Raw genomic sequence first — 24087 nt, 5'->3', positions numbered from 1 at the left:
ATCTGCAGGTACTATCTTAACGACTTTAAATAATGAGTATGATAGCAGAACTACTTTTGAGAATGTGGTATATTTCTGCAAAACACTTATTGGTGTCGGTGGTCCCGCAATTAAATAAAATATGAGTTGAATAACAGCGAAACAATAGATTCCTGATGCACGTAATCATTTATGACCAACAATATAGCTCGCGAGATATTCACTTCTAAAGACACAGTACGTTTTCATTGCTGAAGCCACGGAAATCACACAAGAGCACAGGTCGGCACTCCGAAATATTTCTATCCTCCGCGACTGCGCGCAAACTGCTCCACTGTCCAAGTCTTTCCGTTGACTGTGCCTCCATCGCGTCGTAGCGTCGCCTCGTCCAGCACTTCCTATGTCCTCTCCGTGCTGGTTCGTGTCCTCTCCGGAAACGGTGCTACTCTCCACTTCCATGCAGTCTGTCCACGCGTCATTTTTGCAACGATCGCTCTGATTGGCTAGAGCACTCCCGCCATGGCTTCAAGCCAATGTATGCACACAAACATAATGAGACATTCGAAATACTGGATTTTCATTTGAATAACTAGAAATTAAATAAATATTCCTACAGCTGGACCATAAACACGCTCTAACATACATTATTAAATACATAAACAAATTACATAAACGTATGTCAAAGGAATAGCAACATGAGTTTGATCAATAGCATGATGTCTCTGTGCTTTCTACACCACAGTAAATATATAACCAATTTCTTCATGAATAGTATATATCGGATATAAAGAAAGACATTGATCAATAAATATATTTATAAGCATGCTGCTACCGTTTTTTCGTGTAACTGTGGAGTACTTATGGCCTGACGCGATTAGTAGTAATCGGCCACTTTGACCTCCAATAACTCATGTACTATTCGCGTTAAATGCCTATAATTCATACCAATTTAGGTTTATACTAATAGCTTTCTAAAGATATGTAGATTGAAGAAATCGGATGAAAGTCTTTTTTTTTTCTTTAACAATCGTATTGACCAACTAGGATCACGTTAATAACATCAGTTCCTCTTCTTCCTTTGTTGTTGTTTCCTGTTTTTCCAGGATTCCCTCATTTTCTCGGCATGAAGTTTCTTCCTTTCTTCTGTCCATGTTGTTCCCGATTTTTTATTTCTTCTGTTTTGAAAGCCTTCTAAATTTAGTATTTTGTTTTTAAAACGGTTTCTTTCTGCTATTTCATATTCTTTGATGTTGTTTCTTTCAAGATATTTTCTTACTTCTGTAATCCATGCTATTGTCGATTTCTTCTTCCAGAAATATAGTAGTATTTGTTTTGTTAGTCTATTTCCATCCATTCGGTAGAGATGTGCAAAAAAGGTTAATCTTCGTTTGGCCATTACTTCAGATATTTTTTCTATATTTTTGTTGATCTCCTCATCGTTTATATTTTGGAAATTCGTTGCTGCTTGTTACTTGTATAATTTACAGTCAGATACTAAACTTTATACTAATAAATATATTGAAAATGTGATCACACCATCAGAATCGTCCTGCAAATAATAGTAATGTACATGTTTCTTTTTGAGGTATCATAATTTATCTGGCTGCTATCAACTTCTACACCAACTGTGAAATGTCTGCCATTACGACTCACAAAGTCCGCCATCTTTGGCACTCCCACCGTGTCTCCTTCATCAACACAGCGCCTGGACCGTGCACTGGGGCCACCCATCTCATCCGGCTAACGTTCGTCACCACGTGTTTGCTGCTGGGCCCCGGCTGGCCGAGCGGCCCGTGTGGCCACGCCAAATTAGAATATTTTGAGGATGCCACAATTCACCCGTTACCTCAAACCCATAGTGGAAAACTGCACTCTAATATTCTTAGCTGATTTTTCCTAATTTCGAACTGGGAAAGGGTTATGCGGGCAAAGCTGGTGCTTGGTAGCGTTACAGCTCTTCGTGGGTTTCAGATTAGGCGAATTTGGTCCACAAGACGTTAACGAATCATGCTCTAGCCTTCTGAAACAAAGTTGTCCTGCTGGCAGATGCCATCGCTTACGGTGACGACATGAAGCTTGAGGGGGATGCAGGTGGTCCGTAATAATGTTCGTGTAGTCTACACGAGATGTGCTGGCTTCGTTTACTTCCCCAGGTCCCAAAGAAGCCCAGGTGAATGTACCCCATAGCAAAATACTTTCCCCAATGATCTGCACATGTGACGAAATACATGTATCGAGCACTTGTTGGTCTCGATGATGTTGTGCCTTGTGGAGTTGCAACTGACAGTGTCGCCGAGTAACATGCAACTCGTCGTCTGCTAAGCTTAACACTGTGCCCTGAAAGACTTGCGTCTACACCAGCTGTGTACTCCGTCATCAGATCTGCCACATATCGACGTCTAACCTGCTTTGCAGAGTGGACAAGCCGCCGAACTAGATTCTGTAGGGCAGAATGATCAGGCACATCTTTGTAAACGAATGAACGGCATGTGCCTTCACCATAAAAAGTATTCCACTTACATGTACTCCACTTTTGGGTCCCTCTGATGTTTACTTTTATAGGCAGTTTAAAGTTTTCTCAAAAACTCGTAATGCTCTGTGCTGTTGTAAGCTGTCGCCAGCACACCTGTTGGCAAAGATGTAGTGTGAAGATCGATAGTAGTCACTGTATCAAGTGCGCCCACCACGAGAGAGACCGGACACACACCGACAAGCAACAGACCGCCAACTCCCTCTCCACAGCAAGTATTTAGGCGGCCGCTGCTGACCGGGCTCACTGGCTCACTTCCAGTTTGGCGTCTGTCATCCACTCCCAGAGTGGGTGAGTTCATAACAGGCTACGACAGTGCACAGCTACCATATTAGTGACAATGGCGAGACTACAGTTTTTAATAGCAAGGTTACCGATATTGTCTGCAAGAAGAGGACTATTACTGACGAGCTTGTACCACATGGACTCTGTTCAAGCTAAGTAAATGCGCTAGTTCATACAAATAAAGAACCGTATTAATCGATCTGTGCCTTTGTGTTGTAGAAAGAGGGTACCAACCACACATAACGTCCTCTCCCTTGCTTCGATGCAGTACAAGACTCTACAGTGGCGAAGAGGACACTACACGCTCCATACTTGCTAAAGACTAATAGAGAAACAGCTCGATGGAAGAGTCCATAAAAATATGTTCCCTAATTATGCATCGATTTAGTGTACCTGCTTTCACAATAGTTATAAAATACTTAAGGTTCGCATCGAAGTTGATCGAAGAAGGAAAAATCTTTTTTAATTCAAACGAACTGTGTTTTTCGGCATTGCTTCTGGAAATTCTGAGCGTCTGCGAGGCAGTTCCATTCATTAAATGTGGTGGTGCTGTACGGATTTGTGTTTCTGTTGCTTCTGTGCCAAATACCGCTTCGAATTCTTATTTACCACAGAAAATGAAGGAAGTGGTAGGGAATAAACTAGTTCTGTAACAAACAGAATACACGCTTGAAGCCCGTTTCGACAATTATGACTACTTTTGAATAATTATGCATGACATGTGCTATTTAATGATGTTCTAGTCAATGAAATTCGAAATAAAAGGAGGGTTTGAACCAGTAGTGCCAGAAAAATAGCCACGAATATTAACCGCTGCGCTACGCTCTCGTGGTCGAAGAATGACTAATGTTACAGTTATAATAGGTACGCATAAAACTTTTTAAGTCGATTTTCTCCGGAACTGAGGGCCGTGGAATGAACTGCCGCTGGCCAGGTACTCTCTACAACATACCTAAGACTCATCGAAATCCGTGGTTACCAAGTCTGATGGTCCCCCTGTCAGTAACAGCTCCTCTGGGCAGGCTGTAACTTGCTACCGGACTGTGTCCGCTGCTTGCAGATGTCGTCACACGCACACCATTCCAAGTATATTGTCGGTTCCAGAATATAGCCATATTTGCGTTTAATACAAATTCTGTACACAGTACGAAATTAAAGTATAGCAATTTTACAAGCATTTTTGTGTGTAGTTGTATGTAGTAGTCAACAATGAATAAGGACAGAAATCTAGTTTTGTCTCGGAACATCTCTTTGTGAGAGACTACAGTAACAGAATTGCACGGTGTGATATGTTGTTCAAACTTTATGTTTCAAAATGAATGTGCTCAACTTTTTGTGGAATGTGCTGACACAGCCACTTAACTTCCATCAAGCTCAAGAGACGTTTTCAGCGCGTTTTGCTTTCATGTTTCGTAGTTTTCAGCATGCGTCACTGTCCGCATGGAATCTGTTAAATAGTAAGTTTCTGGAACTGGAAAGTATTCATGTGTTGCTTGTAGTTAGTACTTCAACATATACCCATGCTACATCTTGTCTGAATGACTAACCAAGGTGACAGGATGTATCAACTGTCGAAGAATATCTTTTATACCTTTCTAACATTCTCAGTTGATGCTGGGTTGACTCATAGCTCCTTGATCATTTTTTTAATAATATTTATATTTGTGTATTAGTTTCGAGTTTATACTCTCATCCTGTGGCGCGATGGTAATGTTATGACTATAGGGGTTCACTTGGATATACCTCTGTGCCCGATGCGGAATTATTCTGACAGTGTGGTAGTGATCCATGAAGTATTGCAGCACAAACAGCCGATTTAGAAGACAATAAATGAAAATATTTTAAAATACAATTAATTACTGCTTTACAAACACTTAATAATATTATGAATGAAAATAAAAGTTCGTGTTTTATGTTGTACTATGGTTTTAATGCGGAAGACGGGGGCAGAGTACATATTTATATTGTGGGTGATTAAACGACACGTATGAATTTTGTGCAGCAACATAGTGGTGTGCGGAGAACTAGAGACCAGAAGTAATACGTAACCGAAATATTAGCCTTCGTTATTTCACGAACGATGTCTTGTTGTAGGATTATCTCAGAGATAAAGTGAGACTCAAAGATATATTTGGAAAATTAGAAGTTGCATTGTAGAATACAAAATTGTAGCGCCATATTTTACTGAAGACAATCGGTTGCGGCACATCAGATCATGTTCGGGTCTCCTATCTTAAAAAAAAAAAATAAAATAAAATAAAATAAAAAAGTGGTACTGCTATGTATTTTATAACGCAATTTTGAACCTTTATAAAAGCTGCTCAGTACAGCCTATTCCAAATATTTCTCATGCTGGCTACCAAAGAAAGTTTGGTGGTTAACATGTACCAAAGAAGAAAACTGAAGTTACTTAAGTCTGTACAAGGAATGTGCTTTACAAAGAAGTGTATTTCATTAGAAGCGATTCCAGTGTTTGAAAAGTGAATACTGATGTTAAGAATGAAGTGTGAAACAACCCCAAGAAATACTGTGAGCAGAAGTGGCTTGAAGATGAACTAAAAGAAAAATATCGACAAGATGTCAGCCTGAGTAGACTGCCATACACTGCGCACCCTAATCTGGGAGAACCGAAGGCGGACCGATGTTAGACCGAAATCTATTGTCTTCAATCACAGAGTAGCAGTAAACTTGTGTATTTTATAACGCAGTTTCTAACTAACCTAAAATCTGTTCAACATAGCTTACACGAAATACGAGAACAAGATAAACAAAGACACAGTAAAATGCGTATGAACTTTCTTGCTGTTCTAATTGCTACGTCACAGGTACGATATAAAAATAGTCCTCCAACTATTGACGAGCAGAGATATATTGGAATACATGGGAATCATAGGGGAATAGGGGATGATTTCGTACCACTATCAGTTGTACAATCTGAGTTTAAAAATGTTAGTGAAAACTGAATCAGAGTGAATATGTGCAAGTTTACTGCCTTAACTCAATTACAGCTTTAAATTATTGCAAGAAATATCTATTATCTCTTACAAGATTCCTTAAATAACGAACGTGATGCAGTATATAGATTATAAATTGCACACGATATTGCCTTACTTCCGGTTCTATATTTTCAGCCCTGAATAGCACGCGCCTGTGCTCAACTTGACAACATACTCGCACATATGGGCTTCACTATCGAACATGTTTGGTGATACTGTATATTAGAAGTAGTGTAATTTTTTTGTATATTTTCCTCGCGTTTCGTAAGAACCATACTCCATCACCTACTTTACAGCAACGTAGTCAAATTCAAATAAATTCCCTGCTTTCTGACACTGGAGAAAAGCATGCAGCTTCGTGTTTCACAGATACGAAAGGAACCATTGATGAGCTTTCCCACTAGTTCTACAATGCTTCAACTTACGTAAAAAGCATAGCGCCGGACTTTCTACAGATATTTTCTACCTAAAACCAAACTGAGTGTCTATCGACAAACTATATCTACTGAAATGTGGACAAACTAGGCAGTATAATAACCTTGTCTTGTATATTGACAGTCTCCAAGCTTTACAACTTTGTTTTCTTTCTCAGTAGCAGATGCTGGGATTCAGTGGAAAATCTGACAGTCGTTTTACAGGCTGTGTCCTCCCGAAGATGGGGGCAAAGCCTACATAGAAAAGGCTAGACTTCAGAGATGGCGTAGACGACAATCACTATTTTACAAATTCCCCTCACGACACACAAGCAGTTCCCAAGCAGACATTCATTTCCGAAATGTGAATGCAGGGAGGTGTACGGCCCTATTCAGCAGATAGTACCTTAACAACTTGGTCGGATAATCGTCGCACTGTATCAGAATGGCCGAGAAAAGACAAGTCGGACGTGGAAGGTCATCGTACACTGGATCTACGACTATAATATTCGTTAAAATTAGGTCAGTGCAAGTGGACACTCCAATACCTAATCGTCATACTCCAGCTAAGTACTGTGACATTTTTACGAAAAAATCACTCTAAATTGATGCTAGTCTATCTTGTCATTTGTCTGCCACAGCTGCTGCCCAACTCTATTTTTTGACCCTGTGACGAATCCGTATAGTTGCTGCATACAAACAAGCCATCTCATATCAACTACTCTGTAAAGGGTTCTCTTCTTGTCAGATTTCACTCCAAGTGTATTTCGTGAATACAGCATTACACAACAATGGTTCTCTTGGGTGTTGAGCATTGCTTGTCAGCCTGGCATAATTGCTAAGCACTATTAAGAGGAGACTGAAAAATCCAGAGGAGATCGACGTCTTTTGTAACGCATTCGTTAGTACACGCGACAGCGTTACGGAGATATTTCCCAGACTATTGGCTGACGCTACAAAAGAGAAGTTCCCCATAAGTGGACGTTTACTGTTAAATTTACGAGAACCTACGTCCCAGGAACGATCTACGTTTATCTCTCTAAGTGACCAAAACAAGAAAATTAGACGTCATAAGGTCGTTAGCGACAGCCATTCCTAACTGGAACAGGAAAGGGAGGAAATGGCAGCAGTACAAGAAACTTGTGCAGTGACGTTGCTCATGGTGTGTAAATGTAGATGTAGATTTAGGAGAATAATGGGGAAGCGTGAAAGAAAATGAACTGTTCCATTGTGAATCGAAGGTGCTGATGCGATTTTCAGTTCCTGTAGTCGGCTTCTTCTTATGTAGCAGATCTTTGATAATTATACTTGTAAATACAGTAGTAAAAGTAAATGTGCGGTAGAGACCAGCTATGCTGACGAACCAGTGGCTGCAGTCAGCGCCTGCTCTGTTTAACAGCTTCGCACACAAGTGTTGCGCATATGGGCGCGGTCTGCATGGCTGCTTCTGTGTTGTTGGCAGACCCGGGTCGCCTCCTCGCCTGGCCTCGACCGGAAGCTGCCCAACGGTGACGTAGTTCCGGAGCGGCTGACCGAGGACGTGGCGGCGCGACGCGCAGACAGGGACCGCGGTGAGTAGCCAGGGCTGCCAACGCAAAGCACCAGGGTGGGAGCCCAGGGCTGCCAACGTAACTTCCTTTGTCTGTGGCAACCAGCGCACAAGTCACCGTGGTGTCATCTGGGTAACCTTCGATCACTAAGGTGACCTCTTTTCTGCACGTTTACCAATCGTAGGCTAAAAGCAATTACTGGAAACTTCAAAAAACAGTATTTGAAAGGGGTATCGCAACAGTATCGTACAGTATGGATTATGGTATGTAATGTCACCTTCCAATCACATTTGAGGCATAGCCATTGCCCGTATGAAAACACCTATACTAACACAGAACTGAAAATCTGGAAATATAAAGTGAGACAGCTTAAACTGATTGTACTTGCAGTCATTTCTAAAAAGTGAAGTCATAGGACATGGTTGCGTGGGAGACACAGAAGGGTAGGTTCAACCACTTGGTAGAAACGGTTTTTCCTTTCGTTCGCGTACTGTGGCACGTTTCCTTTGCTATGTGTGACAGTTGTGTCTCTTGCCGGCTTTGAGTAATAAATTAAATGAGGTGATGGTGTTGGCCCTCAACTCCGTACCCTCAGACTCAGAGTTGAAATATTAAAAGATTTGGCTGGTTTCGTTGTCTAGGGGCTGGGATACGTAGTTGCCGCATTACAAGCCAAATACTGCTGAGTCTGCAGTATACAATATGAACATACACATGAATCGAATGGTCGAAGTTTCCTACCACTCGGGAACCGCGAATGTGACGTAGAAATTTATAAATAAAAGATTGCAATAAATAAAATCTGCAGGAACTGTTTTAACGACTTTAAATGATGGGTACGGTAGTAGTAGTACTTTTGAGAATGTGGTATATTTCTGCAAAACACTTATTGGCGTCGATGGTCGAGCAATTAAATAAAATATAAGTTGAATAGCAGGGAAACAATAGATTCCTACTGCCCGTAATTAGTTGTGAACGACAACATAGCTCACGAGATATTCACTTCTAAGTGCATTTTTGTCTCAAGTTCACAAGTCCACACTCCGAAGCATTTATATGTCTCGCGACCACGCGCAAACCACTCCACACTCCACGTCTGTCGTGCGACCGTGCGTCCCTCGCGCCGTCCTGTCCCGGACTCCCCCCTGTCCTCTCCGGAGAAACGACCCTCCTCCCCCACTTCCGTACAGTCTCTCCACGTGTTCTTTTTCGAACCATCGTTGTGATTGGCTAGAGCGCTCCCGCCCTGTCTCCAAGACAACGCACACTCACGAACATACTAAAACACACTTGAAATACTGGTTTTACATTTAAATAACTTGAAATTAAGGAAATATTCCTACGGATGGATCATAAACACTCTCTAACACACGTTATTAAATATATAAACAAATTAAATAGAGACATATCAAAGGAAAAGCAAGCAAAAGTAGGCCAGTAGCCTAATGTGTCTGTGCATTCTAAAACACACTAAATAATTGACCTATTTCTTCACCAATAGCATATATCGGATATAAACAAAGATATAGATGAATAAATAGTATATGTAAAGCATGCTGCTACCGTCTTTTCGTGTAACTGTGGACTACTTTCTGGGGGCTGACATGATAGACAGTAATCGACCACTTTGACCTCCAATAACTCATGTACTACTCAAGTCACATGCCTGTAGTTCATACGACTTTAGGTTTACACTAATAGCTTTCTAAAGACACGTCGATCGACGCAATCAGGTGAGCCGTTTAGGTTTTGGAAATTCGTTGCTGGGTGTCACTTGTATAATTTACAGTCAGATACTAAACTTTAAACTAATAAAGATATTGTAAATCTGATTGCACCATCAGAATTGTCGTGCAAATAATTGTATTCTACATGTTTCTTTTTGAGGTGTCATGATTCCTCAGGCTACTATTAATTTCTATACGAACTGTGAAATGCCTGCAATGACGGTTTCACGAAGTCCACCATATTTGGCACTCTCGGTATACAAGTCTCTTTCATTGACAGAGCGTCACCAACGAATTCCCAGCCACGTGCTCGGCCTGGACCACGTGCTGGAGCTACACCTCTTGCTCCGGCTAACGTCCGGCACCACGTGTTTGCTGCCGGGCCGCGGCTTGCCGAGTGCCCGTGTGGCCACGCCAACTCCGAACTTAGAATATTTCCAGGGCGCCACAACTCGCCCGTTACCTCACACTCTGCTAACTACAGTTGACTGTAATGAGTGTATGTAAACTGTGGCACACCGTTTATGTTGGATGGTGATGAGAGAAGGGAGAGGGTGAAACCCAGTGGCGGTACGTAGCCTGTTCCTCTCGTATAGCACCAAGGGGCCCCGTGCTTAACGTCCTCATCCCACAGAAGGATCAGCATCCACAGTGTCACGTGCCCTCTCTCCAGGAGACACAACGGCCAAGGTGGCTTCAGTCTCCTGACGAGAAACGGTGTTTTGAACGTGGCGAGACCCTTAGCCTCTCTCTGATAACAATAGAAGTTTGTTCGAGAGTTTGAACTTCATTTGTACCTGCTTTTATAGCTTGTGAGACAAGATGAGCCATATCCTTAACCAATGCGAGCGACGGATTAACGACTCTTGGTCTGATTCGTAGGCAGCCGGGGGTCTACACAGTAGTTGTGGTTTTCATGGCCACTAGTTGATCTATTGTCTGTTAACTTTCGCCTCGGCATCTACTGACGAAGTGTTTTTGGTGATTTTGCGGATCTTTCGCCAGCAGGAGTGTCTGGCTTTGTTCAAGGATTCACCCTTCATTCCTAATGGCAAAGTGGTGATGAAGGATGAACATTTGACAATGTCGGACATAACAGCTGGCGAAACATCAGGAAAATCAGTAAAAAAAAAACAAACAAACAAACTCCGTCAGAAGATCCAGAGACAAAATCCAACAGCCACGAAGTCAGCCTGGGAGCCTTCCTTTTTAACTTTTGGCGGTTTTCCAAGCTCATGTAAGCAAATGCTGGATGGCCGTCATTATACACCTCAGAGGATGCGATATACCGTTACAATACTATAACAAACAGAACTAAGTTTCACACGATTCGCAGACAGACGAAGAACACGACTTCCCTATCTTACGTTACCTGATGACTGTATAAATGTTGTAAATCGTGGAAACAGGGGACTTGGTTGGACAGGAAAAAACACTAGGAGAAATATAGCTCAAACTTCATCGCTATATATTTACTGTCAATAAAACACATACGATGCAAACGAACACTAATGATTTTAGTAATATGGTCTGTGTACACTGCTGAGGGACCACATACCTCCCCTCTGTTTTTGAAGTAAAGGATGATCTTCGAGAGCAAGGGAGTTTTTGAAGGTTGCTGAAGGAGTATAACTCACTATACTCTTAAATAAGTACAATCGAAACAACTCTTTCTAAAACGACTCGAAGCAAATTTCCTTCATCAGGAAAAATCATTTTAATGTGAGATATATAACGCTGTAAACTGTTTAACCAATTTGAAAACATCAGATAGCCGTAACGATTAGTTATTTAAAATATTAACCACCTGTACATACCGATATCACGTGACATGGTGAGTACTTTGTGCTAATAAAGTGCAACAGACAGTAATAAACTGTGTCCAGTAACGTTTGGCTTTTATTAAATGCTAGCCAGGCACAAACATCACAGAGGCATCACAGAACTCATTTCTGAAACGAAATATATAATTAACCGCTAGAAATTAGTCCCAGAGAGTGCATATGAATGGTGGCACAGCACTTACAGAAATCCAACAAATATCACATGATGCCATCAAGGGTACTACATTCCTTTTAATTTAAAAAATAACGACTTAAACAGTTTGAAAGTATTGAACGCTTATTTATGAATGTTTCGTCAACGATATTTTTGAAATTCACCACTTTCTTCACGCTTAATAGAAACTTCTCGTGGCATAAACTATTCTTCTTCTGCATTTCGTTGGCCGACGCAAGATACTTCAAGATGCAGACCATTGGTTTTCTTTGTGAGTCTGCTCTGTCGTTCTCAGTTCTTCTAAACCAAAGCAGCTAGTACCATGGATGCTGCATTTTATACGCACGAACAACGTCGTGAATTTTGTATATTTATCCATATATAATCACATAATTGACGTCAGTGTAACATATACAGTTCTAACACCTAATTCAATAAATTGCTACAACAAACTAAATGTTCCAAAAGACTGTAACACAATTCTATAAGTAAACAATAAGTACAGGTGGTAATAACATAATAGTTCTTACGTTACAGTTGTATTATTTCTTTACATATGAAGGCTGAATATTGACAAGCAAAGGATCCAGCAGAAGCTTAAGATTTGTTTATCGTTGTTCCTCAAGAGCAACAGTTAGTAACAATTTCACTTCTTACTGTCACAAGCACACTACTTTCTCTGATAATGCAAACAATACGACAAAGCTCCACACTTGTCGTCACGGATATAGGATATTCCACAATGTAACACGGAGTTCAGAGGCGTTACATGGCTGTGGTATACACTGAAGAGTCAAAAGTCATGGGATGATGAAGCAACTCGACGTGGCATGGGGTTAGTCAGAAGCCACCGTCAGAAATATTGAGCCATGCTGCCTCTATAGCCGCCGATAATTGCGAAAGTGTTGCAGGATTTTGAGCACGAACTGAGCGCTCGATTAAGTCCCATAATTGTTTGATGGGATTCCTGTGGGGTGATCTGGGTGGCCAAACCATTCACTCAAACTGTCCACAATGTTCTTCAAACCAATGACGGACAAGTGTAACTCGGTAACATGACCCATTGTCGTTTATAAAATATACAGGCCTATACCACTAACGTCGATTTGCAGTGGGGTTTGGAACATATACTGTATTCCAACCTTATGAAGTACCTCAAAGAAAACGATTTATTGACACATAGACAGCACGATTTCAGGAAATATCGTTCTTGTGAAACACAACTAGCTCTTTATACTCATGAAGTAATAAGTGCTATCGACAGGGGATGTCAAATTGATTCCATATTTTTAGATTTCCAGAAGGCTTTCGACACCGTTCCTCACAAGCGTCTTGTAACCAAACTGCATACCTACGGAGTATAGCCTCAGTTGTGCGACTGTGTTCGTGATTTCTTGTCAGAAAGGTCATAGTTCGTAGCAATAGACGGAAAATGATCGAGTAAAACAGGAGTAATATTCGGCGTTCCCCAAGGAAGTGTTATAGCCCCTCTATTGTTGCTGATCTATATTAACGACATAGGAGACAATCTGAGTAGCCGTCTTAGATTGTTTGCAGATGATGCTGCCATTTACCGTCTTGTAAAGTCATCAGATGTCCAAAACGACTTGCACAATGATTTAGATAAGATATCTGTATTGTGCGAAAAGTGCCAATTGACCCTGAATAAGGAAAAGTGTGAAGTTATTCAGGTGAGTACTAAAAGAAGTGCGCCAAATTTCGATTACGCGATAAGTCACACAAAGCTGAAGGCTGTAAAGTCAACTAAATACTTAGGGAGTACAATTACAAATAACCTAAATCGGAACGATCACATAGATATTGTTGTGGGTAGAGCAAACCAAAGACTGTGATTCATTGGCAGAATACTTAGAAGGTGCAACAGGTCTACTAAAGAGACTGCTTACACCACGCTTGTCCGCCCTATTCTCGAGTAGTGCTGTGCGGTGTGGGATCCGCATCAGGTGGGACTGACGAATGACATCGAAAAAGTACAAAGAAGAGCAGCTCGTTATGTATTCTAGCGAAATAGGGGAGATAGTGTCACAGACATGATACGTGAATTGGACTGGCAGTCATTGAAACAAAGGCGTTTTTCGTTGCGACGGGATCTTCTCATGAAATTTTAATCAGCAGTTTTCTCCTCCGATTGCGAAAACATTCGCTTGGCACCCACCTACATAGGGAGAAATGATCATCATGATCAAATAAGAGACATCAGGGCCCGCACAGAAAAATTTAAGTGTTCGATTTTCCCGCGTGCCGTTCGAGAGTGGAACGGTAGAGAGAGAGGTTGAAAGTGGTCCTTTGAACCCTATGCCAGGCACTTTATTGTGAATAGCAGAATAGATGTAGATGTAGAAAGTCCGTGGATGTCTGTAACTGGCCTACAAGTAGTCGAATATAACGATTTCCAGTAAATGTTCGTTTCAGTTGAACCAGAGGACCAGTTCATTCAATGTAAACACAGCCCACGCCATTATTGAGCCACCACCAGCTCGCACAGGGCCTTGTTGACGACTTGGCTCCATGGCTAGGTGGGGCCACATCTGACCAGGCCCCGACGGTTTTCCAGTCGTGTAGCGTCCAACCGATATGGTTACGATATCGGAGAAGAGCTGCAGGCGACCTCGTGTTGCTATCAAAGGCACTCGCGTCGGTCGTCTGCTGCCACAGCCCCTTAACGCCAGATATCGCCGCACTCTCCAAACGGATACGTTCGTCATGCGCCCCACATTGATTTTTGTGGCTGTTTCATGCTGTGTTGGTTCTCTGTTAGCACTGAGAACTCAGCGCGGACGCCGCTGCTCTCGGTAGTCGAGAGAAGGCCGTTGGCCACTGCATTGTCTGTGGTGAGATGTAATGGCTGAAAATTGTTATTCTCGCCACACTCTTGACACTGTGGATATCAGAATATTGCATTCTAAAACGATTTCCGAAAGGGAATGTCCCAAGCGTCTAGCTCCAAATACCATTCCCCGTTCAAAGTGTGTTAACTGCCGTCGTGCCGCGATAATCAGGCCGGAAACCTTTTCGCACGAACCACCTGAGTACAAACGACAGCTCCGCCAACGCACTGCCCTTTTACACCTCGTGTAAGTGACACTACCGCCGTCTGTACTTGCGCATATCGATAGCCCATGTCTTTTGTCACCTCGGTGTATGTACGTAAGCAAGGACCGGATCGTGACGTCATCAGACCGCTGACAGAAATCGCGGTGTTGCTTAGACGTATATTATGGAGGTTGTACTGTACCAAAGTTGCTGCTTTTCGCTTTACTTAAAAGTAAGGATCTGATGAATAGAATAAACAGTCTAGTAAGTATCGAATATGGACCGAGAGTAAACAGAAGAAAGACGAAAGCATCAGCAGTAGCAGAAATGACAATAGCGAGAAGCTTAATATCAAAATTGGGCACCATGGTAATAGGGGAAACTGTAGAGGGCAAAATATGGAGAGAAGGACAGAAGTTGCAATACATCCAACACACAACGGTGGACGGAGTGTGCAAGTACTACTCTGAGATGAGTAAGCTGGCACAGGAGAAGAATTCGTGGCGGGTCGCAACAAGTTAAGGAATTTTGCTACCTTGGAAGCAAAATAACTCCGGACTGGTGAAGCAAGGTGTACATAAAAAGCAGACTAGCAGCAGCAAAAGTATTATTCCTGGCCAAAAGAAGTCTACCAGTATCAAACACTGACTTTAATTTGAGCAAGAAATTTCTGAGAATGTGGATTTGGAAGACAACATTGAATGGTAGTAAAGCGTGGACAGTGAGAAGGGAATCGAAGGTTTTGACATGTGGTGCTACAGAAGAATGTTAAAACTTAGGTGGACTCTTAATGAATGAGGAGGTTCTTCACTGAATCGGTGAAGAAAGAAACATATGGAAAACACTGACAAGAAGAAAGGACAGGATGATAAGAAATTTGTTAAGACGTCAGGAAATAGCTTCTATGGTAATAGAGGGAGCTGTAGAAGGGAACAAATAACGGAGGACGTTGACGAAGGAGAAGAATTGGTAGCTGTCCGCAGAAAACCAGTCAGAAGACTGATTATTAAAAAACGATAGTGTGCAACTTATCTACTTTGTTCATTTTATCTGCTGTCCGGGTCCACAGCTAAGTGGTCAGCGCCGCTGATTGTCCTGTAGGGGACCTGCGTTCGATTCCCGATAGTGCCAGGTATTTTTCCCTTGTAGACCGACTGAAACCGGGTGCACTCAACCTCTTGATGGCAAATGATGAGCTACTCTACCGGGCAGTAGCAGACTCAGATCTGACAAACCGATAACGCTAGGGAGAGCGACGTAATGACCCCGCGCCTCTCTATACCGCACGTCGGTAACGCCATTGGCTGAAGATGACACACCGGTTGTTCGCAGCCGATTGGCCCACCGATGGCCAGAAAGACAGAGCTCTCTTTCACTTTTCTGTTGAAGTTGTTTGTGTGTTTCCGATTTTATTTGGACACACTCAACATCGTAGGATACTGGTGATTGGTGATGAAACACGTACTTTCCATGATCCGGGAACAAAGCCTCAATCAATGCATTGCAAGACTTCCAGGTCGTCAAGAATTAAATAAGCGCGATTGAACAAATTAAAACTAAAGGCAAAGCTTATTTCTTTTTTCCGATATAAACGTTCTTCACAGAAGGGGTATCTAAGGGTGAAACTGTCAATCAGAAATATTGCATATGCGTCGTACAGAAGCTAGGGAAAAAGGAAGGAAGAAAAATGCCGACTTTTGAAACAGAACTTGATGGTTTCTGCACCAGTATTAAGCGCCAGTTCGGTTTGCCCCATCTGCGAAGATATTCTGAGCATTCCTGTGCGTCTCTATCCTCTGTATCCTCCAGATGACGGTAAATGTGATTTCTACCGGTTTCCGAATGTGAGAAGTTCATTGAAAGAAATACAGTTTCGGTCTGTGAAAGTGGTAAAAGCGAAAGCAGCAGAGTTGCTGGACAATTTGGTAGCTGATGAGCTGTAGCATTCTGTCATCAAGGGAAGGCGCCCATGCAGCGGTGTGTGCATAGTAGAGGAGAATATATTGAAGATAAAAATTCGTTGCAACTCTTTGTAATAAATTACATTTCTCTGAGAAGCCTCTGACAAATTTCACACGATGTTTCACAAGGGTGAGGTCTGAGCCACGACCAAGACATACGGCTCATACTTGGCAGACCACTTGTGTACAACTTAAAATGAAAGACTCACAGATATTTTAGTTCAACATCTCTCCAGATTTGAGAAAATCATCCCTAAATGTTTACGACGCGTAATCGACTCAAAATTTACAGTATCGATACATAAATGAAAATTGAGCACTTGTCATCATCATAAACGGGAACTACAAAGAGTTTTTTTCCAAGGAATCGAGAAAAAAATGGTTGCAACTGGCACTTATGTACGCACAGGGTAAATGCTGTTCAACGAAAATGGCCATGTCGAAGCTCCTAAGGCGTGCGGCTGGGGAGCAGACAATCCGTGTTCGATTTTCACACCCATTTTGCAGGTTTTTAGGAGTAAGATAGTTAATAAGGTAATCAGTGACAGATATGGGAAGGTACGGAAATAACTTTATCAATCGATTTGGGTTGGTAAAGAACAAAATTTTGATTTTGGTTCCTTTGCAATGGCTCTTTCACTCACTCCTTTATATGTGCTAAGTTTCCTTTGAACAACTGCGTGGCTGGTGCTTGACATATAACCATAGAAAGCAATTTAGCTCGCAAGACGAAGAACATCCAATCAATGTAGTCTCCGTGCAACCATAGCGTTCCTTCAGAAAATTAGGCTGGAAACAGATTTGGTTTACATTTAAAATATTTCTTTTTCAGGAATTAATTTTTAATGGATACCACGCATGTGGCAACATCTTTGAAAAATCGCTGCTGGAAGTTGATCATGAATTATACTGCGGATCATTGTTGCATCCATGCGGTTGTGCAGTTCCCTCTGGGTTTCCAGAAACACACTCCAGTTTTGAAACTTCCAAATTAAGTTCTGTACTGCGCGCCGCTGTAAACCAGCATCGCGCAGTCGGCTGTCTGTTTTTCTTCGTGATGAATTTGCATCAGTCTTACTCGGAATTGTTTTCATTCAGGGCGGCTTAAGATTTTAATCTTTTACGAAACCAAGGCGTTTGAGAAATTTATTTACGTATGTTCTTATTATTCGTTTCTGCTTACCTTACTAAGTCTGCTACTAATACCAATTTAGGTACGGAAAAAAACACATATGGCAAGAAAATCTGCTGAATGAATGTGACAATCGAACACAGGTTCTTTGCTCTCCAGGTAGTTGCCACGGTTGTTAGGGCAGCGAGCCTTCCTTGAACAGCGTTTACCTTACGACCTTGTGATACATAAGCGCCAATCTTAACAGTTTATTTCCTCGATTTTTTCGATAACATGTGTTTGCTGCCTCTATATATCAGGTTGATGAAAAATTCTCTATTTTCAGTTATGTATGTTGTCAATTTTTAGTTGTTTGCACGTCATGAACTTAAGCGATGATTTTCTCAAAAAGTGGAGGGTGTTGAGCCAAAATATCTTATGGTCTTTCATTATAAGTTAACATAAGCGATCTGCCAAATATGAGCCGAATTGGTTGGCCGTGTCTGAGACTTTCCCCTTATCAGTAGAGACGAAGTTCGTAATGCGTGTTTTGCGTCAGGTGAAGAAGTAACCCTGTGTATGGAAATGAAATGAAAGACTCGGACATCTTCAGTGTTGATTATCGGCTAGCGGACTTAGCCTTTCCCATTGGTATAAAAACAATATTGACAGCTAGAAATGTTATTACGGGGAAAGCGCCTACGAATCAATAACATGAGTGACAAAAGAAATGTTTCCTCAGAATGTCTATTATCGTTCGAGCTACGTCCAGACAGATATTTAGCAGATCACTAATAATCGTTGATCAACAACGATAGAGTTTCGACACAAGATTTCACAAATTTTCATTCAGAGAAAAAGAAATGAAAGTATGTGTAGTACTACTCTGTTTCCAGTTTCAACAAATATTGAGCCCCTTGAAATGTTATTAATAATGGCCCTTATTCGCAATTATGTTTTACTGAAGGACAAACATTGCAGCAAAATGAACTTATTGCGGTGGCAGCCTGAAGCCCATCTATAAAACATGTTGAAAAGGAAAAAGCATCCTAAGGTATTACAGTTTTCCTTTTTAATATTATTATCATGGTATGCCAAACACAGACTGAAAATTCAGTTTACGTCTATAAACATTTCACACGGTACGTTAGGATGCGATTAAGACTGTCTCCGCGGGTCGACATTCTCTAGCCTTTTTCTTTTCTGTTATAAAGGAAAACAAAAGAAAACTGAATTCAAGAGCGTTTAGCATCACTGCAGCTGAATAAATTATTTCGTCTGTAGTAAAAGAAATGCGGAGTTCCGAAAAAAAGGTAAGTTATGACTATAAAGTTAGTTCACTTTTTCCGTTAAAGTAATCAGTTAGTTATTTGTCTAAGTTTTCCTTCCGATGGATTTTTCGATCGATGGCACAATATGCGCCGTAACATATTCAGAACTTATTGTTTTAAAAAAAAATCGATGTAATAGGGCATTAAACGATGAAACTCTGAAACGAAAATCTTACCGAAAATAATAAACGTAGAACACAAGAATAACTTAATTTACAAATGTTAATAATGAGCATGGAGATTAGAAAGACTTAAAAGTATCGTCACTAACCGATTTGTGGCATTATCTTCACTGCTCGCTTGCTGCAGTCTCGGAATAGTTGCCCGTATAGAGACACGCTGGTGTGGTGCTCGTTGCCTGGCAACGCATCACCATCAGAGACAGAGAAGACAATCGTAAAATGTAGATGCCGTGGCAACATCGATAGTAGGTCGTTGATATTCTACAGTCACTGCGCACTCCATCAGCCGAGATAGATATAGCCAGCCCAGCTGTTAACGAAAAAAATGAAATTAATAGATCACTGATAATAATCAAAATGAATATCATTAGGTCATTTAGAAACAATAGCAATTCGTACTACAGTGGCATTTCGGTCACAGGACTGGAGTATTGTGCTCTGTTTGGCTCCACCGTATTGTTACTTAACTGTGATTTTCCCTACGGACAAGGATAATTTAATCAAAACTGTAGACAAACATTACAAGTCGAAAGCAGCAGTCAAACACAATCTGAAGATATATTTTGAAAAGTACTTTTGTTAAACGTAAATGTGTAATGAACGCTTGCAAGTCCAAAATAAGGACACACGATAATCGTGACTATTATGTGGTTAAAATTACAACGTATCTGAAAAGTTCGTGAATGGTCTCACAAAATAAAGACAGCAAGAGTTACAAATAAAATACATTTCCTGGCCTTCAAAGTAATCACCCTTCGATACAACACACTTCTGACGTTGGTTTTAAAGTTGTTAGAAACTATCAGGAGACGCTTCTTGTGGAATCACCCGAAGAACCGTGGTTGGATATCCGCAACGTCTGCGTGCTCAACTTTCTCACGCAAAGCAACTTTTCTTCGACATCCTCATTATTCCCAATATTTGGCCCATCAGACTTCTTTTTCTGTCCCTGTATTAAAGTAGCCCTGCAAGATAGTTAATTTAAACACATCCGCTTCAGTTGTACTCGTAGTAATATTTATTTGAGCCATAACCGGTTTAGAGATTTTGAAATCCCATCTTCGGGCATACGGAACTGTAACACACAAAGGACAGGAAGGAGGAAATATAATGTAAAATGTTTGTAAAAACTAAAAGACCAGACTGCCGAAACAAGGCCACCGTAAAGAATTTAGTAATAAATAACATGTCGTCAGGATAGTCAGTGCAGGAGTTCCAATCATTGCTTTTTGGCTGAAATAGAGAAAAGAAAAATCGAATGGCAGAACAATGAAATTGACTTAAAAATGTATCTCCTAGGCCGATGGGACAAAGTGGACAGAAGAAAACAAACAAACGTAGTACTCACAGTGTCCGCTGCTGTTCAGCCACACGGTAGGAACACCACCCACTACTGTGGAGGACCAGGTAGGATGTCTTAAAGCGCAGTGAAGCCCACAGCCACCTCTACAGTTTGCCTGTAAACTGCATTATTAAACTGGAAATAGCTATGACACAATACAAAATTAGCACACAGTTCTATGTTATTCTCAATAATGGGAACGGCGTCCTTAATTTGTATATTGGTATACATGTTAGTAATGTCTAGGCTAGCTAAATATGTGTCACTCGTAATAGTGACTATATCTGAGTAGCTAATGAACTGATCCCTATATTTTGTAGTTTACGTAGTAGGAAATTGGTGACGTTACCAGAGAACACTATTCAACATTTTAGCTAGCCAATAATCCGGAGAGTCAATGGCATTAAATATCGGTCTCAGAGGAGAGTTTAGTTTATGCATCTTACGTGTACCTCTTATAGTCGCGGTTTTCGGATTCATTAGTATTAGTGACTTTTTTGAATGAGGTCAAAACTTTGCGTATTCTTCTAATTTTTTTTTCTTTTCTTAGCTACGGATTTGTACGTTATATCAAAGGGACATGCTAGTATATTGCTACTACTCAAAAATTAATGGACTTTCTGTATGTAATCTGTCCCATAAATAATGGCTGACTTATGGCCTTTATCAGCTGGTATGATAAGAAACTGGATATCTGTCAGTTTCTTATTGACGTTCCGAACTGTCTGCAGGTCTTTTACTGAACGCGTGTCCTTTGTGTTCCATAACACCACTAGCCAGTGCGTTCTGTTTAGTAAATTCGTATTCAACGGCCTTGGTTTGTTCGAAGTATCACATTTAGATTGGTCAAGGCAACAGTAGTATAAGCTACTAGAATAGCAGCAGTCTTATAAGCAAAAGTGGAGTGCGCATTGCAAGACAAGCCCTTATTCAGCAAGTATATTTCGACGCGACTGAAATCATTGTTGGTGCGGTTGTCCAACTTATTATGAAAGTGGAAACTACACATGAGTGCCTCGACCGAATCTGATCTGTCAGTTCTCAGGCCTGATGTTCTAAACTTCAGCTCATGGGTAGGCGTTTTTCTTAAATATTTTTTTGGGTTCAGTAATGTGGACAATATGCGTGTACGCATCGTCAAAATTAAAACAGTCAAGCTCTATAGCTAATCGTAAATTGGCATTATATACGTCTTCTTATTAAGAGTGTCTTTCTTTACATTCTATAGCCTAATTTGTTTCATAATAGCTGTTTTCAGCAACTGCCGTACATAATGTGGCGAGTTAGCATTGTTATTATTGAACAGATGTTTAATAAAATTGGGAATGACATTATTTTATAGAGGAATTTTGTTGGCTGTGATCCCAGTTGAGGTTCAGATGATCTTCTCCCTCAAGTTGAGAAGAGCGAAACAAGTCCTGGCTGCCGAGCAAGGCACTTTATTGCACAAGGTTTGGCATGAGAATTAATTTAGAGAGATCCGCTTAAGATGTAATGACATTTATTTAAAACACGACCAGTTCCAAAATTTTAAAATCCCATCTTCAGCTGTACTAAACTGTAACATACAAAGCAGAGGAAGGAAGAAATATAATGAAAGCTGCCGGCCGGTGGTGGCCGAGCGGTTCTGGCGCTACAGTCTGGAACCGTGCGACCGCTACTGTCGCAGGTTCGAATCCTGCCACGGGCATGGACGTGTGTGTTGTCCTTAGGTTAGTTAGGTTTAAGTAGTTCTAAGTTCTAGGGGACTTATGACCTCAGCAGGTGAGTCCCATAGTGCTCAGAGCCATTTGAACCATTTTTTTAATGAAAGCTATGTGAAAAACCAAAGGAGCAGACTAGTGAAACGAGGCAACTTACTTATGGTATTTGGTAATATATAATACATGGTCAGGACAGTCACTGCAAGAGTTCCAATCATTGCATGTTGGCCGAAATTTAAAAGAGAAAAGCGGAGAAGCCCAGTAACGAAATTGACCTAAAATGTATCTTTCGGGTGGGTGGGACGAATCAAATAGAAGACGAGAACAAGCACAGTTCTCAGATTGTCCGCCGCCGGGCACCCGCACGGAAGGAACTAGGGATGTTGATAAAACGTCGATATATCGATATCTTTTCCAAAAAGTGACGATGTATGTCGTGCCCCGCGATTTATCGATATACCGACTGGAAAATAGGAATAACGAGTGTCGATATTTTTAATTGTATTATATATATTTTACAATTTTCGGACAATATTTTAAGTTCTTATTTTGAAATTGTGCTAGGATATAATTTTACGTTCACCGTGTGAAGCAGCCTCACTACTTTTTGGGCTTTGTTCACTTTCAGTCTTTCTCAAATGATGGCCTAAAGTCCGGAAATGAGTCCACGATCAAATTATGGCACTTTATTGTTACAGGAATGCCTTGATCATACAAAGTTCGAATCTTTCTCTTTGACTGTGTGAAGCAAGTATATGTGGCACAGAAGAAGAACATTGATTGCACTGGTTGGTGGCGGTGTCAATGGAGTAACAAGATTTCCGATGAGAAGAAACAACACACCAGTTGCATTTGCTGTTTCTTCACACCGACGTTCTTTGAAAACAGTAGCCGTAAAATGGTGAACGAAAATCTAAATGACAAGACTGCGGGGCGCGGAGGCGTGTGAGAGGAGATGCTGAGGTAATCGGCGCTTCGCGCTACGATCAGAAACTGAAACGTTTAGCTTCACCACGCAGTTTTAACATTGTAGCTGATAGGTCGCTGGCGTTTGCAGAAATGAAGAAACACGGAAATCGGCATGCAGTGTTCCGGACAATCCGAACACAGATCCGTTGGACACTTTTTACTGCGCCTGTTACATGCAGTTACCATTGTTAGGTAAGTGGTTATCGCCAGGCGCTAACGTGCATCATTTTCCTTTCAATTCTTGCTCTAAGGGTGATAGGCGGGCTGCTAGCTTGTTGATTTACAGACTGATAATAAATCACTACTTTAATATACAGCTCTAAAACTGGCAATATATTTACAATGTGCAGCTGATATTTTTATAGGCAGGTACGTCGATATTTTTTCCACCGATGTATCGGTATGTCGACGTTTTTCTATAAATCACTAGCCGATAAAGGTATATTTGTAAATATCGATATATCAGATTCCTAGTAGAACGCAAGCCACTAATGTATGGAGGGCCACGCCAGAGGTCTGGAAACGCGGTGCGGTGCAGGCATTTGGCAACCTTTTGCACTGTGATGATCATGAAATTTGACGGGGGACAGTGACAATCTGTGACGTTCTTTCACGGAGGGAATCATATGTCGACGGCACAAATCAGAGAGCAACATTAAGAAATTATTCTTATATTCATGGTGTTCTGGCAGACATACTGACATTGGAAACAACAGTTCAGACACCGAAATAAATATTAGTACACTGAAGTGGATCTCTTTAAAGTAATTATTGTGCCTCTAAATTGCGTATGTCTTATATACCAACTCATGTAGCCCTGAAAGACTTGAGTTCTGCAGACGTTCTGCGTGACCACGGTGCTTCGAGCGAGTCCACAACAAGCATTTGCTAGCAGTTCCCAATAGCGTTACAACCAGTGTCATACGTATATTGTAGCTAATGATGATCGCTGTTAA

The 24087-nt window shown here is 41.2% G+C and overlaps 1 protein-coding gene across 1 annotated transcript in view; it reads left to right on the top strand.

Moving 5' to 3' along the window:
- Window positions 1-24087, top strand: part of LOC126252741 (dipeptidase 1-like) — a 1484085-nt gene that overhangs the window by 632178 nt on the left and 827820 nt on the right. The window contains exon 4 of the mRNA XM_049953644.1: window positions 7666-7774. Coding sequence (XP_049809601.1) covers window positions 7666-7774 — 109 coding nt within the window. The remainder of the gene's footprint in view (window positions 1-7665; window positions 7775-24087) is intronic.

Source organism: Schistocerca nitens, chromosome 4 (assembly GCF_023898315.1).
Source record: "Schistocerca nitens isolate TAMUIC-IGC-003100 chromosome 4, iqSchNite1.1, whole genome shotgun sequence".
Taxonomy (NCBI): domain Eukaryota; kingdom Metazoa; phylum Arthropoda; class Insecta; order Orthoptera; family Acrididae; genus Schistocerca; species Schistocerca nitens.
This window is presented reverse-complemented; position numbering and strand designations above follow the sequence as displayed.